Here is an 18773-nt window from a genome sequence, read left to right as displayed (position 1 = left end):
TGCTGCCACATATTCCCTTCTTCGGAATACTTCTGCAGAAGTGTCTGCAAAGCTGACACATTTCTACATTTCCTGAACCTTTTTAGACACCTATGCCTAGAACTGTCCCTAGCCTAATTTAGAGCTGAGAGTAGATGATTTAAATTGTCCTAAACTCTACCTAGACTTTTAGCTTGATGATTTTAAAGCTTATTCATGTTTAGTGAAGATAATCAGAGTGTCCTTAAGGAACACTGAATTTCCTGGCCTTCCCTGTGTAGCAAAATTGGTTACACGAATGTTAATCTGTTCAATTGAATGTTAACTCATTTTTATCTCAATCAGTCTACTACCGTCCAAAAGTCCAAAGTAAAAGCCGGAGCCGTCCAAATCTGCTCCAGCACAAGTTAAGCATTAGATGTTAATATGAACAACAACCTACGAAATGGCACCGCCTCATCTGTTATCCTGACTTGACGGGGCCAGTCTACACAGAAGAGATCTCACTATCTAGAGGTAAGCATATCATACATCCATACACATTAGGACACTTTTTCAGTTCCTGTTAGATGGCATGATATATAGTGCTTTGGGTCGCATAACAACAATATCCTGAAATGTCTTTTGGTACTGGTTACATCAAGATAGCCCTCATGGTCTACCATATGAGTTGACTGAAACTCTTCACCATACTTGTGATAGGGGTGTTCCTCCTTACACAAATAGAAGTTGTATCCGTTACATGACATTGATACAAGTTTGAGTGGCTACTGCAGCATCATACACTATGTTGTTATAACTGTACTGCATATTCATTAGAGGTTCACACCTTTGCATCACATAAACATATCACCTATTTATCTTTATGAATCACAGTTGGCATTTGCACTGTTATTCCTGGATTATAAGTTTTGAGAAGACCAATTTGGGCAAGATACTCTCTAACATTATCTGTGGTTAAGCAATATCCCATTGTATGATGTACACACACGTTTTGTGCTACCAGTAGCATGTCACTATCACAGAGGTAGTATTTCAATGCGAATTGTGAAAATTATTGAATCTAAACTCTCTCTCATTTTTCTACACAGTTTCTCCAGTGTGTGAACAGAATGATAGGAAACAATAGCATCTCTAAGGATTGAAGTGTCAACTACTAACCAATTTTCATATACTCAACTCATTGAGGCACCTTCTAAACAGAGTAGCATTGCTTATTTGATTGTCCTGAAGAAAGCCCTTGAGCACCCAGAATAGGAGCAATTTAAGTGGCTGAAACATGTCAATCATATCATAGGGTTGAATTACTCACCTGATGTTTAACCATTCTCTTCAGGGAACAGGAATAAAGCGATCACAGTCCACCTGACATGTATTTTTACTGTTTTCCTGTACTTCTGTCAAACTAAAAACTGGGCATTCTTCCACCTTCTCTTTCCTACCAGCTCAACACCCACACGGCGCCTCCATCATAGCACTCCCGTCATTGAACGCTCCAAGAGCTCCCCTGTATTTTTCGGGTTTGTAGCCCACACCTCTGGGACCGATGAAGCATGCCACCAGGCTGGTGTGTGAGGACTTTCGTCCTGGAAAAGAAATTCTTCTGTAGGATTAGATGATGATTGGAACAATTAGGTGCTCATCGTTAATTTATTTTTTCTCACAGGGTACCCTGAGTTTTTTTTAATCCATTTATGTCTGTGTGAAGATGCCTGATATTGAGTCATCTTTTTTAGATCTTGTATCTTCCAGGATGTGTGTGCGTATCACTAATTGCATTATTTAGATATTTTATATATACTTTTTAAAAGACTGATTTATGGGTTTTGATGCACGAAAAGCCAGCGGGTCAGTGTGTGTGCTGCAGAAACCTTAACAAACCTGATCTTACACATCTGCCTCCAGCACAGTCTGGACCACACTTCCTGCTTTGTGGTTACAGAGTGTTAACCCATCAGGCAAATGTTGAAAGCTACATTAGCAGTATTTGCATTTTAAAATATATAGTAAACCTACACTTTTGTCATACATTGGGCTTCTTATTTCTTTGCTTCTTTTCTTCTATATCTGGTTATCCTCTTGTACTCTGGTTGTCCCTCCTTGAGGTTTTGATAATTTTCACTTTTTCAAAAAGCATTCTGTAGCTATATCTAATACATTGCTGAAAGCCTATTGCTAATGACGAGTATGCTTCCTGGTTTTCATAGACATTAATGCAAGTCACGCACTTCTCCTTCCTCAGTTCGACCTGCATTTCCCTTTTGTGAGGAGCTCTGTGCTGGCAACCACTCTGAAGCATCGGTGTCCACAGATCTCCCTGAGAAGACCATGGAAGATGCTGGGAATAGTCCAAGTGTGTCCAATGGCCTTTGGGTTGAGCATGTTCTGGTCCCCAGCCTGTTCCTTGGAGCCTGTTTCCTTGTTGGGGTGCCGGGGAATGCCTTTGTCATTTGGACCATACTCTGGAAGATAAAGAAGCGCACTCTCACCCTGGTGCTCATCCTGAACCTGGCCATAGCTGACCTTGTGGTCTTGATAACGCTGCCACTCTGGATCCACTCCCTTGCAAGTGAATGGCTCTATGGGCTCTTTGCCTGCAAGTTCCTCACCTATGCCATCTACTGCACTATGTACGCCAGCGTGTTCTTACTCGCGCTGATGAGCATCCAGCGCTTCACGGTTGTGGTCTATCCGCTCACTGCTAGAGGATGGCAACGGAGGAACACCATGTTTGGAGTAGTGTTGGCCATCTGGGTCATTGCTATAGGGTTCTCCTCGCCCGTCTTTCTGTTCCGCTCAACTGTAGAGATCAACGGGACTCTGGCGTGCAACACCTGGGTGTACGCTTCAGACACGCAGAAAATAACCAATCTACTGGTGCAGCTTCTAATTTCTTTCGTGATCCCCTTCTTGACGCTGATAGTATGCTACACCTTGATACTGAGAAGACTCAGGCGCCTTAAATTCAATGGGAAGAGCAAACCTGGGAAACTAATCGTCAGCATGATCATTGCATTCTTTGTCTGCTGGTTCCCATATCACATGGTGAACATGTTGATCGTTTCTGCAATACTCCAGAGATCCTGGAGCCCAGAGACATCCAGGGCTTTGGAGCACGCTGCGAAGACCGGGGAAAACATCTCTGGCGCTCTCGCCTTCCTAAGCAGCTGCTTGAACCCAATTCTCTATGCATTCGCCGCTCGCAGTTTTCAAGGAGGTCTGAGAGGGACCAACTTTGCCAAACTCTTTGGGCAAATGGATGAGGAGATTGTCGAAAAAAATACAAAAGAATCCCATATCTCATCTGTTGCTACAGATGTACACCTACAGGACGTGTAGCATTTCATTATCCTGTGAGTTTTCTGATCACATTGCTCCTTAATGTTAGATTTTCTGTAAAAGTGGTTTAAAGACAAGAATTTTTGGAGGTTCCCATGATAGTACATATTTTGCAAGAGGGGAGACTGGTCAAATGTATAAGGTGAGTCCTGACAGTATGCATGTGCAGTTTGTCATTGAATACACACAAGAAGCAGAATGTCTTTTAACACTTGTGCAGACTTTTAGAGATCACAGACTGCTCGTAAATGACATCAATTTGTTGGATCTGGGGACTGGAGTCCCTCTCAGCAGTGCAGCTTGCCAGTGGTCTGACTGATTCAGAGAGGCACTCGCACTCCATATAAGGGTAATCCATAGAATTTTCCTGCAACTGTCCAGAAGATTGTCATTGGAAATTGGAAATTATGCTGAAACCCCCCTAATAAAAATAAATGTAAATATACATATGAATATACATGTAAATGTGTGTGTGTGTGTGTGTGTGTATATATATATATATATATATTTGTGGCCCCTGAATATTAGATGTAAACACATTTAGAATTTGGACGAGTGTACCTGTGATCTGTCAGTGGCCTGGCCACAGAGTGAATGAAAGAGCTGAACCTGGATCATAAATTGAATGCTGTTCTGAAAAGAGCCCCTCAAAATGGGTTTGGCCCAGGGCCCCCAAATCCTTAAGATGTCCCTCAATGAGGCTGTTCCCACCCTCATGTGGGCCTTTCTCCCATATTCAGAGGCGCTGGCATGGTAACAATGCCCCCACAAACTGCTGATGTTCCTGTGGGCACCCATTCTCCAGCGCACTCCAACCATATCAATGTGCTGAATACTGCAGTTTTTTTAAATCATGAGTAGCCTTGATCCAATTTGCAAGAGGCACGCTTCTGGGCGCTACAATTCTTTTTAATCACCATCCTAGACTGCTTATAATAGACTAGGGGCTTACCTAGAGAGACCCTTTTCAATACATATATTATTTATATGTTTTTTCCTAATCTAAGTAACCAGATTGAGTGGAGTATTGAGTTTCAGCCTAACAAATGAAGGGTTTCTTTTTACAGTTCACATTTGTCCACATATTAAAGAAAAATAAAGACTGCTATAGAATCTGGTGCTCATGTAAAACGCCCCAATGCCCTTTTGCCAAATAAAAATGCAGAAAATGTAGTTAAACAGAACTGAGAAAGAGGAAACACAAATGAGTCGTTGTGGTTACAATGAGAGTGTCCAAAGGCATTTTGAAGGCTAGTATCAGTGCGGGATTAAACCATGTGGAGGCACCTAGGCAGTTGAAATGTGCCCTCCACCAACAAATGATCTCCTAATACCCAATGCACCGGATGTTTTTACAAACCGACAGCTGCCAGGAGATGAGCTTTCAAAAGACAAACTGTCATGTGAATCTGGTTTCTCTGGTTTATGTACTTTAAGTTGTTATTGGGTGCATTACATGAATACAGTATTTTCTCCATAGATTCTTAAATGAAACATTTTCGTTTCTTTGAGTTGATTCATTTTTTTTCAATCTTTTGGAAACAATTTTAAGAAAGCTTGATTGCAACTTTCTGTCAAGATCATTTTAATGTTATTTTGATCCGTTGTCACAAGGCCCCAAAAAGGAAAGGGGCCCATAGGCCAGTGCCTACTTTTCCTATTTGGTAATCCAGGACTGGCTAGTATACATTGCTCGAGTAAGGCACAGACAAACATAAAGATTATATATAGAATTATAGTGAAATATAGGGTGGGGATGTTTTTCCCCAAGGGGTTCCGAGTACCTTCCCATAGACAACAAGAGAGAAGTGTGGTTGTCTATGATGTCACTCATAAACCCGGAAGTGAAAAGCATTGCCGTAATTCACTTTTTACCCATCTATAATTTTTATGTTATATATGTCCCCAAAATCATATGCCCCTGCCATTCAGCTGCGCTGCCAGGGCAGAGGAGTAATGTTGGTGCCATACATAACATGGCCTCTTCTCCCTGGGACCTCGCTAGGCTCTGTTCCAGGCATAGCCTTTGTGCAGGGTGAGGCTTCTCACAGCCGGCAGCACAGGACTGTCTCCACCCTGGAGCACACACAATAGAGATATGAAGAGGTGTGCGGTATCTGCACCTGCCTGTCATCCACCATACTGAAGGAGTTTATCAGGGCAAAACAAAAGTGCTGGCCTCCCCTGGACACATATTTACTTTTTATTATAGACTCTGCAGGCCTATGCCTCAGCCTACTATCCACCAAAATGCAATGTTCAAGAAGACTTACCAGCACTTCCGTTCTAACCAAAAGATTCAAAGATTTTCAAAGGTAGCCTTGTCTCCATTCCTTCCACTTCTTGTCGCGGTCTCCTTCCTCAAGCTGCAGGAATGTAAACAATACACTACCACTGTCTGGGAACACACTCGTCACTCTCCATTTTGTGCAAGGCCTGGCCAGGGGGATCCATAGTGGATCCCACAGGGCACCATCGCCCTCGCTCACTCATTCTCCATGCATGGCAACACTCGCTACACACACAGGCCCTTGTACTGACGTTTGGCGCCAGATTTACGTACACACATAGGAGCAGAACTGTACTCATGTGGTCCAGCGACCTCAAAAAGGGACCCAGAGAAAAAGCTCTGGCTACATTACTAGTATTTCTTAACCACAGTATGCCACTAGCAGCGTTCTATGCATTCTACCTATGACAGAGGTCCACTTTCAGTACTGACGCCATGCTTGGTGTGCACCTTCAGGTCAAAGGGCAGATTCAGGACCTGTTGTGATATTGACACGCCTAGGCCTCCGCACACATGCTTAGATTAGCATCACTTCAAGGACAACATACAGGCAGGATACCAGATATATGTGCATTTCGGCACTGAGGGCAAGGAAAAAGGCCATATACCATGCAGAGGGTATTTCCGTCCAAACACTGAAACAGTAGTACTACTGTAAAGAATGCTGTTTTCTCCTTGAAACTTGGCACAAATGTGATCTGTCAGTAACTACAGGTCAAATCACCAGTTTGTGCAGGTAATGTTTTTTGTTGTTATAGAAATAAGAAAATTATTTTTCCCAACTGTAAGTTATTTTATACTTTTATTTTTTATTGAATTTCAGTGTTTTCTAGTTGAAAACATTGGTATCTAACCATATAATATTGTTTATTTTGGTATTTATTCTTTCATATATATAAATTATTTTTCTGCATTTGAATAGTACAATAGTACTTTATGGATAATTTCTTGTGGAGGGTGTGTAGAGTGGTGTGGAGTGTATAGTGCTGTGGAGTGGTGTAGTGAGGTGCACAGTAGGGTGCAGTAGAGTGGCTTGGAGCAGCATAGAGTAGAGTGGCGTCAAGTGCAATAGAGTAGAGTGGCATAGAGTGCAGTGGCATAAAGTAGAGTGGTGCCTTGTAGAGTACAGTGGCATAGAGTGCAGTAGCATAGAGTTGAGTGCTGCAGAATAGAGTAGAGTGGCGTATAGTGCATTGGAGTAGAGTGGCGCAGAGTAGTGTAGAGTGCAGTTGAGTGCAGTGTCATAGAGTACAATGGTGTACAGCTCAGTGGTGCAGAGTACAGTGGCATAGGTTGCAGTGATCTAGAATTGAGTGGTGCAAGGTAGATTAGAGTGGGATAGAGTGTAGTGACATAAACTAGAGTGCAATGGCGTAGAGTTCAGTAGGATAGAGTGTAGTGGCATAGAGTAAAGTGGTGCAGAGTAGAATTGCACAAAGTGCAGTAGTGTATAGTGCAGTTGCATAGAGTGCAGTGGCATACAGTAGAGTTGTGTAGAGTAGAGTGTCGTGCAATGCAGAAGTGTAGAGTAGAGTGGTGCGGAATAGAGTAGAGTGCTGTACCGTACAGTCAAATACAGTGATGTGGAGTGGTGTAGAGTGGACTAGAGTTGAGTGGAGTAGAGTGGCATAGAATTGAGTGGCATATAGTAGAGTGATGTAGACAGAAGTGGGGTTGAATAAAGTGGGGTACAGTCAAGGGGGCAGAGTAGAGTGGTGTAGAGTAGAGTGGCATACAGAAGAGTGGTGCACAGTAGAGTACAGTGGCATAGAGTGCAGTAGCATAGAGTAGAGTAGAGTGGCGTATAGTGCATTGGAGTAGAGTGGAACAGACTAGTGTAGAGTGCAGTGGCATAGAGTCCAGTGGTGCAGAGTACAGCTGCATAGAGTGCAGTGGCATACAGTGCAGTGGCATACAGTAGAGTTATGTGGAGTAGAGTGTTGTGCAATGCAGAAGTGCTGAGTAGAGTGGTGTGGAATAGAGTAGAGTGGTGTACAGTGAGAAACAGGGGTGTAGAGTGGTGTAAAGTGCACTAGAGTTCAGTGGAGTAGAGTGGCATGGAGTGGCATAGCATTGAGTGGCATATACTAGAGTGGCGTAGACAGACGTGGGGTTGAATGAAGTGAGGTAGAGTGAAGTGGGGTAGAGTAGACAAGCATGGAGTACAGTGGCATAGAGCAGAGTGGCGTAAAGTGCGATGGCATGGACTGGAGCAGAGTAGAGTGTAGTCGCATGCAGTGGCATATAGTGTAGTGGCATAGAACAGAGTAGTGCAGAGGAGAGTACTGTGGCATAGAGTAGAGTGGTGCAGAATAGAGTGCAGTGCAGTAGAGTGCAGTGGTGCATATTGAAGTGGCATAGAGGAGAGTGGCGTAAAGTTCTGTGGCATACAGTGATGTAGAGTGGAGTATAATGCAGTAGAGTAGAGTTTGATAAAGTGGAGTGGAGTAGAGTAGCTTGGAGTGGGCTAGAGTGGAGTGGCAAAGAGTAGAGTGAAGTGGGGTAGAGTAGAGGGGCGCACAGTGATGTAGAGTGTCGTACAGTGAAGTGGAGTACAATGGAGTGGGTTACAATGAAGTGGGGAAGCGTAAAGTGGGGTAGAGTGAAGTGCGGCAGAGCAATGTGAGGTGGAGTATGTGGCATAGAATAGAATGGCGTAGAGTAGAGTGGCATACAATAGTGTAGAGTGAAGTAGAGTAGAGTGGAGCAGAGGGGAGGGGCATGGAGTGGCATCTCGTGGTGTGGCGTGTTGCAGAGCGTGTTAGAGTGGAGTGGCATAGAATGGAGTACTGTGTCAGGGTACAGTGGAGTAAAGTGGCATAGAAGGAGTTGAATGGAATGTCGTAGAGTGGAGCACAGTGTTGTAGAGGTGCATAGAGCAGTGTGTCGTAGAGTAGAGGGGCACAAAGTAGAGTAGAGTGGCATATCATACAGGGCCAGATGTGCAACCGTGGAAATAGCGCCTTGCAAATTGCGAGTCTTTTGCGTCTCGCAATTTGCTAGGCGCTATTTCCAATGTACAAGTGTTTTTCACACTGTTAGCGATTCCCAATGGGGTTGCAAATTGAGAGGCTCATGAATATTAATGAGCCTCTCGCAATTTGCTACCCCATTGGGAATGGCAGGCCCTCCTAGGTATGGTGGCCTGCTGGGCTCAGCAGACCAACATGTCTGGGACTGCTTTTAAATAAAGCAAGCAGTTTTAAAAACAAATGTAACCCGTTTCCTTTAAAGGGAAACAGGATGCATTTAAAAATGAAAAAAATGAAACGTTTTCGTTTAATTTTTAAAGGGCAGGCAGTGGTCCCTGGGACACTGACTGCCCTTAAAAAATATTTCCCCCTGCATTTGCAAAGGGGAAGGGGTCCCTTGGGGACCCCTTCCCTTTTGCAACTCCATTGCCACCCTCTTGAAGAGGGTGGTAATTTGCGAGTGTTTTGCGACCGCAATTGTGGTCGCAAAACATTTGTACATGGGGTAGCGCTCGATATTAGGAAGGGAACGCCCGTTCCTAATAGCGACTTGCAATAAATTGCAACTCACTATTTTGGAATGGTACTAACCCCAATAGGTTTTAGCATGCGCAATCGGGTTTGAAAGCCCGTCAGCACATGCAAAAACCGTTGTACATCTGGCCAACAGTGTCTTAGAGAGAAGAGGCATATAGCTGAGTTGCGTCCAGGGTAGTGGAATGTCATAGAGTGGAGTGGCATGTCGTAGAGTGGACTGGAGTGTCGTAGAGTGGAGTGGGGTGTCGTACAGTGGAGAGGTGTGTCTTGGAGTGGCATGTTATACAGTGGAGATACATGTCGTAGAGTGGAGTACAGTGACATAGTGTGGAGTAGAGGGTTGTAGAGTGCAGGGGAGTAGAGTGAAGTGAGTGATTTAACACCAGAGCCAGGGAATCTTGGGGCATATTACCAACAACTAGCGATAATGTTGGCTTAGCGGCAATATTTTTATTGCCGAGCTGCAGCGATTTTTATCGCTTAGGAACCTTGCTATTATCAAGGTTTATCTCCTAAGCGATAAAAATCGGCCGAAATGCATGAATATCGCGGAAAAGTCAGCGATATTCATGGATTACCGAGCTAATGCTCTTAGCCATGTTATCCACCTACCATTGGATAACATGGCTAAGAACTGCTTAGGGGCAGGTGTTAGCTTTTGGAGATATTCGCGCTTAGCGCGAATATCTCCAAAAGTTGGTAATAGGAGATAGCGATGTTAGCTGTTTCCAGTCGCTAACTTCTTGGCACGCCTGCTTTGTATGTCATTAGTGATACATTTCACTGACATGCAAAGCGGGGCCCAAGATGGTCGCCATCTCCTACTAGCTGTTGCTAACTGGTGTTAGCGACAGCTAGGTAATAGGGAGATAATTTTATCTCCGCTTTCTTGGCTTTTAAAGCCAAAAAAGCGGAGATAAACCCCCTTGATAATATGCCCCCTTGTTTTTTCTCAAAGGCCATGGTGGAAAGCAACAGCCGCTGCCTCATCTATCTAAGTGATACAACAGAACAAATTGGCTGGTCAGGATAATTGACAAGAAAAGCTCTGAACCCACGTAGCCAGTGTGTACTGCGTGGCCGATAGAATTATATTCCAAAATAATTTATTTTCATTTGTACTTAAATTTCGTTGATTTCAAAGACAATGGCAAAAACGGAAAACTGTCAGCAGTCAGTTCAAAAACATGCAATTGTGTGTACGATATATACAAAATGTACAAATATACAAACAGTTAAGGTAATGAAACAGAAAATCAACATATCATCACACCAAGAAAAGAATTTGGTACAAAAAATAACATTTCAAATCAATTGCCAAGTAAGAAGACCTATACACAAAGTGCATAATTTATGCATTTAAAGAAGACCAGTCCTTAGAACTAGAATGCAGTGGACAGGCGGAGCTAAGATGGAGTGAAGATGCCTGCCTGTCTCACAACACCTGTGATCGAATGTTTTTAGGATTTTACAGCTAGGGCCCGCAGAGGTGGTGTAATTTACACCCTAGCTGCACCCTTCGTTCTTGCCACAGGTTGGGTGTCAACGCGTTTCGAACCGTGGGTGTTATAGGTTCTCCTCAGGGCAGGGACTGGGTGGGGACTTATCTGAAAGGAAATTAAGGGATGGTGTCAGATATATACAAAGTCACACTAAATGCACCTGCTCTGACTCTCCGCGGTGAGGTGGCAAATATTTACCTGCACAGCGAGCACAAGGGCTGCCGGAGTGTAGGTCTACCGTGGTTCAAAGTGAATATCTAGAAAAAGTCAATGAAAAAATACACAGAGAGGTCAGGGACCAGTGTAATTACAAGACGGCGTGCAGCCTCAAGCAACACAAGGAATGTATTGGGAAGCATCGTACCTGTGCTGGACAGGATAATTGGCCGGAGGCACGTTGCCCGCGAAGCGGTGCGTACTCGGTTGTAAGGGCGGCTCACATATTTAGTTCTGGTAATGCAGGCTGCGATTGGTAACACATTAAAGAGGGGGAGACACAAAGGAAACTTATTAGCACCCCTGGCTTCAAAGTGAACGGAAAGGGTGTGGGCGCAAGGTCTGGGACTGCTTTTAAATAAAGCAAGCAGTTTTAAAAACAAATGTAACCTGTTTCCTTTAAAGGGAAACAGGATGCATTTAAAAATGAAAAAAATGAAACGTTTTCGTTTAATTTTTAAAGAGCAGGCAGTGGTCCCTGGGACACTGACTGCCCTTAAAAAATATTTCCCCCTGCATTTGCAAAGGGGAAGGGGTCCCTTGGGGATCCCTTTCCTTTTGCAACTCCATTGCCACCCTCTTGAAGAGGGTGGTAATTTGCGAGTGTTTTGCGACCGCAATTGTGGTCGCAAAACATTTGTACATGGGGTAGCGCTCGATATTAGGAAGGGAACGCCCGTTCCTAATAGCGACTTGCAATAAATTACAACTCACTATTTTGGAATGGTACTAACCCCAATAGGTTTAAGCATGCGCAATCGGGTTTGCAAGCCCGTCAGCACATGCAAAAACCGTTGTACATCTGGCCAACAGTGTCTTAGAGAGAAGAAGCATATAGCTGAGTTGCGTCCAGGGTAGTGGAATGTCAGAGTGGAGTGGCATGTCGTAGAGTGGACTGGAGTGTCGTAGAGTGGAGTGGGGTGTCATACAGTGGAGAGGTGTGTCTTAGAGTGGCATGTTATACAGTGGAGATACATGTCGTAGAGTGGAGTACAGTGACATAGTGTGGAGTAGAGGGTTGTAGAGTGCAGGGGAGTAGAGTGAAGTGAGTGATTTAACACCAGAGCCAGGGAATCTTGGGGCATATTACCAACAACTAGCGATAATGTTGGCTTAGCGGCAATATTTTTATTGCCGAGCTGCAGCGATTTTTATCGCTTAGGAACCTTGCTATTATCAAGGTTTATCTCCTAAGCGATAAAAATCGGCCGAAATGCATGAATATCGCGGAAAAGTCAGCGATATTCATGGATTACCGAGCTAATGCTCTTAGCCATGTTATCCACCTACCATTGGATAACATGGCTAAGAACTGCTTAGGGGCAGGTGTTAGCTTTTGGAGATATTCGCGCTTAGCGCGAATATCTCCAAAAGTTGGTAATAGGAGATAGCGATGTTAGCTGTTTCCAGTCGCTAACTTCTTGGCACGCCTGCTTTGTATGTCATTAGTGATACATTTCACTGACATGCAAAGCGGGGCCCAAGATGGTCGCCATCTCCTACTAGCTGTTGCTAACTGGTGTTAGCGACAGCTAGGTAATAGGGAGATAATTTTATCTCCGCTTTCTTGGCTTTTAAAGCCAAAAAAGTGGAGATAAACCCCCTTGATAATATGCCCCCTTGTTTTTTCTCAAAGGCCATGGTGGAAAGCAACAGCCGCTGCCTCATCTATCTAAGTGATACAACAGAACAAATTGGCTGGTCAGGATAATTGACAAGAAAAGCTCTGAACCCACGTAGCCAGTGTGTACTGCGTGGCCGATAGAATTATATTCCAAAATAATTTATTTTCATTTGTACTTAAATTTCGTTGATTTCAAAGACAATGGCAAAAACGGAAAACTGTCAGCAGTCAGTTCAAAAACATGCAATTGTGTGTACGATATATACAAAATGTACAAATATACAAACAGTTAAGGTAATGAAACAGAAAATCAACATATCATCACACCAAGAAAAGAATTTGGTATAAAAAATAACATTTCAAATCAATTGCCAAGTAAGAAGACCTATACACAAAGTGCATAATTTATGCATTTAAAGAAGACCAGTCCTTAGAACTAGAATGCAGTGGACAGGCGGAGCTAAGATGGAGTGAAGATGCCTGCCTGTCTCACAACACCTGTGATCGAATGTTTTTAGGATTTTACAGCTAGGGCCCGCAGAGGTGGTGTAATTTACACCCTAGCTGCACCCTTCGTTCTTGCCACAGGTTGGGTGTCAACGCGTTTCGAACCGTGGGTGTTATAGGTTCTCCTCAGGGCAGGGACTGGGTGGGGACTTATCTGAAAGGAAATTAAGGGATGGTGTCAGATATATACAAAGTCACACTAAATGCACCTGCTCTGACTCTCCGCGGTGAGGTGGCAAATATTTACCTGCACAGCGAGCACAAGGGCTGCCGGAGTGTAGGTCTACCGTGGTTCAAAGTGAATATCTAGAAAAAGTCAATGAAAAAATACACAGAGAGGTCAGGGACCAGTGTAATTACAAGACGGCGTGCAGCCTCAAGCAACACAAGGAATGTATTGGGAAGCATCGTACCTGTGCTGGACAGGATAATTGGCCGGAGGCACGTTGCCCGCGAAGCGGTGCGTACTCGGTTGTAAGGGCGGCTCACATATTTAGTTCTGGTAATGCAGGCTGCGATTGGTAACACATTAAAGAGGGGGAGACACAAAGGAAACTTATTAGCACCCCTGGCTTCAAAGTGAACGGAAAGGGTGTGGGCGCAAGGTCTGGGACTGCTTTTAAATAAAGCAAGCAGTTTTAAAAACAAATGTAACCTGTTTCCTTTAAAGGGAAACAGGATGCATTTAAAAATGAAAAAAATGAAACGTTTTCGTTTAATTTTTAAAGAGCAGGCAGTGGTCCCTGGGACACTGACTGCCCTTAAAAAATATTTCCCCCTGCATTTGCAAAGGGGAAGGGGTCCCTTGGGGATCCCTTTCCTTTTGCAACTCCATTGCCACCCTCTTGAAGAGGGTGGTAATTTGCGAGTGTTTTGCGACCGCAATTGTGGTCGCAAAACATTTGTACATGGGGTAGCGCTCGATATTAGGAAGGGAACGCCCGTTCCTAATAGCGACTTGCAATAAATTACAACTCACTATTTTGGAATGGTACTAACCCCAATAGGTTTAAGCATGCGCAATCGGGTTTGCAAGCCCGTCAGCACATGCAAAAACCGTTGTACATCTGGCCAACAGTGTCTTAGAGAGAAGAAGCATATAGCTGAGTTGCGTCCAGGGTAGTGGAATGTCAGAGTGGAGTGGCATGTCGTAGAGTGGACTGGAGTGTCGTAGAGTGGAGTGGGGTGTCATACAGTGGAGAGGTGTGTCTTAGAGTGGCATGTTATACAGTGGAGATACATGTCGTAGAGTGGAGTACAGTGACATAGTGTGGAGTAGAGGGTTGTAGAGTGCAGGGGAGTAGAGTGAAGTGGGTGATTTAACACCAGAGCCAGGGAATCTTGGGGCATATTACCAACAACTAGCGATAATGTTGGCTTAGCGGCAATATTTTTATTGCCGAGCTGCAGCAATTTTTATCGCTTAGGAACCTTGCTATTATCAAGGTTTATCTCCTAAGCGATAAAAATCGGCCGAAATGCATGAATATCACGGAAAAGTCAGCGATATTCATGCATTACCGAGCTAATGCTCTTAGCCATGTTATCCACCTACCATTGGATAACATGGCTAAGAACTGCTTTGGGGCAGGTGTTAGCTTTTGGAGATATTCGCGCTTAGCGCGAATATCTCCAAAAGTTGGTAATAGGAGATAGCGATGTTAGCTGTTTCCAGTCGCTAACTTCTTGGCACGCCTGCTTTGTATGTCATTAGTGATACATTTCACTGACATGCAAAACGGGGCCCAAGATGGTCGCTATCTCCTACTAGCTGTTGCTAACTGGTGTTAGCGACAGCTAGGTAATAGGGAGATAATTTTATCTCCGCTTTCTTGGCTTTTAAAGCCAAAGAAGCGGAGATAAACCCCCTTGATAATATGCCCCCTTGTTTTTTCTCAAAGGCCATGGTGGAAAGCAACAGCCGCTGCCTCATCTATCTAAGTGATACAACAGAACAAATTGGCTGGTCAGGATAATTGACAAGAAAAGCTCTGAACCCACGTAGCCAGTGTGTACTGCGTGGCCGATAGAATTATATTCCAAAAGAATTTATTTTCATTTGCAAATTCAAACGATCAAGCGGGAACCATTCAACCGCGGACCGCTGTAAACAAAAGAGTGCACGTTAGCATCTTGCTACATGTGCGCACTCAGTGCGAGCTAAGCCGTGTCGGCAAGCCGAAGACACTTACTGGCGCTGAGGTTGATTTCCTCTCCAATGCCGCTCCCCGGAATAATGAGTCAGCCGCGAAAATGCCGCTGTACTTAAAAAATACTAAAGGGAGTTTTGGGAATAACAAAAATAAAAGACTCATTATTCCCGGGAGCGGCATTGGAGAGGAAATCAACCTCAGCGCGAGTAAGTGTCTTCGGCTTGCCGACACGGCTTAGCTCGCACGGAGTGCGCACATGTAGCAAGATGCTAACGTGCACTCTTTTGTTTACAGCGGTCCGCGGTTGAATGGTTCCCGCTTGATGGTTTGAATTTGCTTCACTGACCGGCCGTCCCCCTGCCTCGACTTTGTAATACAGGTAGGAGCCACCTTCCCGTTTCTTTTAAAGAACACTTGCGCCCACACCCTTTTTGTTCACTTTGAAGCCAGGGGTGTGTTGGACCCGTCTGCTTCTGAGAGTCCCCTCACCACTATGATTTATTTTGTTCCCCTGTACCTCCAAAAATTTGTCGCTTTTTATTTTTGTCTACCAGGACTTTTTGTGTGATTGTCTCATGGGGCTAGATGTTCCTTGACACTCAGTTACTCACGAGGTTTCTGGCACCTATGTACAAGGCACCTGGCGAAACCTGTGAGCCTGGAAACTGAGGTTGACAACCTGTGTGTGTGTTCAAACTTAAAATGGTGGACACATATTTCCCTCATGTGAGTGACTCCCATTGGAGCCTACATGAACTTTGGCCTTTTGAGGTTTTGGCGCCCTTTTGCTTGGCGCACATTCCTGACAGGAATTCCTTTAGTTTCTTCAGGAACACAAAATGGCTGCTCCAGAACCCCAGGATGGTGGCTCTGAAGGACCAGAAAGTACCTCAAAAGTGCCATGTCATGGGCCTACCCAGAGAAGGTTCTAGAACCTTCTGGCTCGTGCTAGCACCCCAGGGCACTGGCTATATATGGTCCAGTCCCTGGCGGCCATTAGAGATGAAGATCATTCCTGATTCCTGATTTGACCTTGACAAGGAAGGAGTTCTAGACTGACACCAGATTGACACCTGCCCTGTTGACCCCTAAGGCAGCTGGTGACAAAGGCAATAGTGCAGCTAAGGTTGCTGGCGTTGGATGTGACTGGCGTTCCAGTCAACAGCGTGGGCGGTGACCTAGCGCCTGTAGCGCCTGCCCAGCGACCGCCTTGAATTCCCCAAAAGACTGTGGCCAAGTTCGAGTGCCTCTCCGCCCCCCCGGTGGCGGAAGCGGCTGTGGAAGCGAGTCGCTAGGCGAGAGTGACGTCGCCGCGATCGTGATCCCCCCTGAAGTGCCCCCTTCGTGAATAGCGCCTACCGCGAGGAGCTCGGACGTCTCCGAGCCCCATCTGCGAAGAGCGCCTCCTGCGTGGACCGAAGGTGAGGTGGTGCGCCGGGGCGGGGAAGGCCAGCCTGCATTGGGCGGGACTAGCGAGTCAGCCCCTCCTTGTTGACCCGGGAGCTGAAGCTGTGGGCGGGAACCACCCCGAAGAAGGAAGTCGGAGGGAGGTCTGTGGAGCCCCTGCGAACCCCGTTGCTGGCTAGAGAAGTACTGTGCTTGACTGCATCGTCCGCTACAGCTGATGTGAGGTGGGCCGTGTGTTCCGCTAAAAGACTGCGGTGTGTGAGAGCTAAACAGCGGCATTACTTTGACTGAACTGTGGAGTTTTTGCGACCTCCCCGGCAGCCCGTTCGTCGTCTTAAGACTCTGAACTGGTGCCGCCAGGGTTCTGAGGGTGAACCAGCCCTGTAGGCGAATATTGACCCCCAGCGCCAAGTATAGGTCCTCTCCCGGTGGCAGCCGAGTGTGAATGAGCTGCTAAATGTATTTCCTTGCTTTCTAGATACACGCGTGTGCATCGAGCGGTTACAAAAGAGTCCCAAAAGTAGTTCTGTATCCCGAGAAGCCTGAAAGCCTGTCGGGCTGTCCAACTAACTGTAAGAGTAATCTCTCCTTTCTCCACACTGGAAAAGTGACTGTATTTAAAAGTGATTAATTGGTGGCAGCGATACCAGTCATTGGTGATAACTAAAGTGATATTTAGTCCAGTCATTATTGTGCTAGACATTGCTGATATTTATTGTGATATTTATTCTGGTCATTGATATTATTTATTCTATTTATTCCAGTCATTGCTAAATTAATATTTATTCTACTGTATTCATATCTGCTATTTATCCAGTGTATTTATTCCTTAGAGTCCAACTAATTATTTATTTATGAGAAACCAGTATTCCATTGAACAAATGCTTACCAGAAATGTAACTGTGAAACCCTAAGTGAATTTGCTACAAACCCAGAGAACTTTTATATAAATGAATCGTATTTTTCCATAACAGTGGTGTGGTGTCCTTCTTTTTGTGTGGTGTACAGGGGGTTATTATCGGGTCCAAGCTGGCTTAACACTATAGCCTTCACCTGCCTAGCCACTCGAGTCAAGCTACCTTCCCCCTTTATGCTGGGCTTGCCCGCGCAGGTCCAACATAAAATTGGTGGCACAGCGGTGGGATTGCGAGCCGTGCTTGTTGTGAACCCCATAATAATTCAGTGTGCCCCACAGGTACACACCCGGAGTTTTCTCCCAGCGGCCCTCTAATTTATCGTTTTGTTTTTTCTAAATTCTTGTCTGGTGGTGGGTGGAAGTGACCCTCAGTTGTCCTTACCTTACAACCTACTTCGTGGTAGTGGTCCACACTTTTCGCTGACGAGATGGAATTCAATATGTCAGAGTTGGAGACCTATACTGTGGCGCAACTCAAGGATTTCTGTCAGGAAAGGGGTGTGTTCGTCAGGCGAGGGGCCAAAAGAGAGGAGCTCCGTACTAGTCTGCGAGCCTGGGTGGAGGCACACATGGAGGGAACGGTGGAGGAGGAGGAATTTGACAGAGATACTGTTGTTGAGGTAGTGACTGCAGGTCCCCCGGGGGTGGGTGAAATGTCAATTAGCCCCAAGGAAACTTCACAGGAGGGCAGCAGTGTATCCTCTAGAGGGTTGTCTGAAACTGAATTGGCCGACAGGAGGGAAGAAAGACATCTGAGGTTAGAGTTGGCTAGGTTGGAGCTGGAAGGGAGGAGGATGGAACACGAGTTCAGGCTAAAGGAACTTGATCTCAAGTCCCGTAACAACACTCCGGAGGGTGTCGAGTCTCAGGAATTTGCCAGGGAGCCCAGACCTCATTTACCTAAGGACGTGGTCGCCAGCTACACTGCTGGAGACGACATTGCTAAATGGCTGACAGCCTATGAGGTCTCCTTAAGAGCCCATGGGATCCATGAGAAGCATTGGGGTGGTGGATTGTACCGGTACATGCCTCCGACAGGTAGGGATGCCTTATTGGCCCTCGACCGGGAGGAACAGGTAAATTACCCCGCCATGAAGGTGGCGCTCATCAGGAAGTTTGGGTTGACCCCCGAGAAATACCGGCAAAGGTTCAGGGGCAGCCACAAGCTGAGCTCACAAAATTGGGTTGACTTCCTGGATTATGCCAAGAAAGCCCTGGAAGGGTGGGTCCAAGGTAGTGAGGTGGAGGACTATCACGGGTTGTATGACTTGATACTCAAGGAACATCTACTCGAGAAATGTCTTCCCGAGCTGAGGCAACACCTGGTAGAC

At 45.3% G+C, this 18773-nt stretch overlaps 1 protein-coding gene across 1 annotated transcript in view; it reads left to right on the top strand.

Moving 5' to 3' along the window:
• The first annotated feature begins 2235 nt into the window (after positions 1-2235).
• LOC147677591 (leukotriene B4 receptor 1-like) overlaps positions 2236-18773 on the top strand; it is a 172813-nt gene continuing 156275 nt past the window's right edge. Inside the window, exon 1 of the mRNA XM_086946475.1 lies at positions 2236-3332. Within this exon, the coding sequence (XP_086802601.1) occupies positions 2308-3318 (1011 nt within the window). The 5' untranslated portion in view covers positions 2236-2307 and the 3' untranslated portion in view covers positions 3319-3332. The remainder of the gene's footprint in view (positions 3333-18773) is intronic.

Source organism: Lissotriton vulgaris, chromosome 12, assembly GCF_964263255.1.
Source record: "Lissotriton vulgaris chromosome 12, aLisVul1.2, whole genome shotgun sequence".
Taxonomy (NCBI): domain Eukaryota; kingdom Metazoa; phylum Chordata; class Amphibia; order Caudata; family Salamandridae; genus Lissotriton; species Lissotriton vulgaris.
The sequence above is the reverse complement of the archived record's forward strand: the minus strand, read 5'-3'. Positions and strand labels throughout refer to the sequence as shown.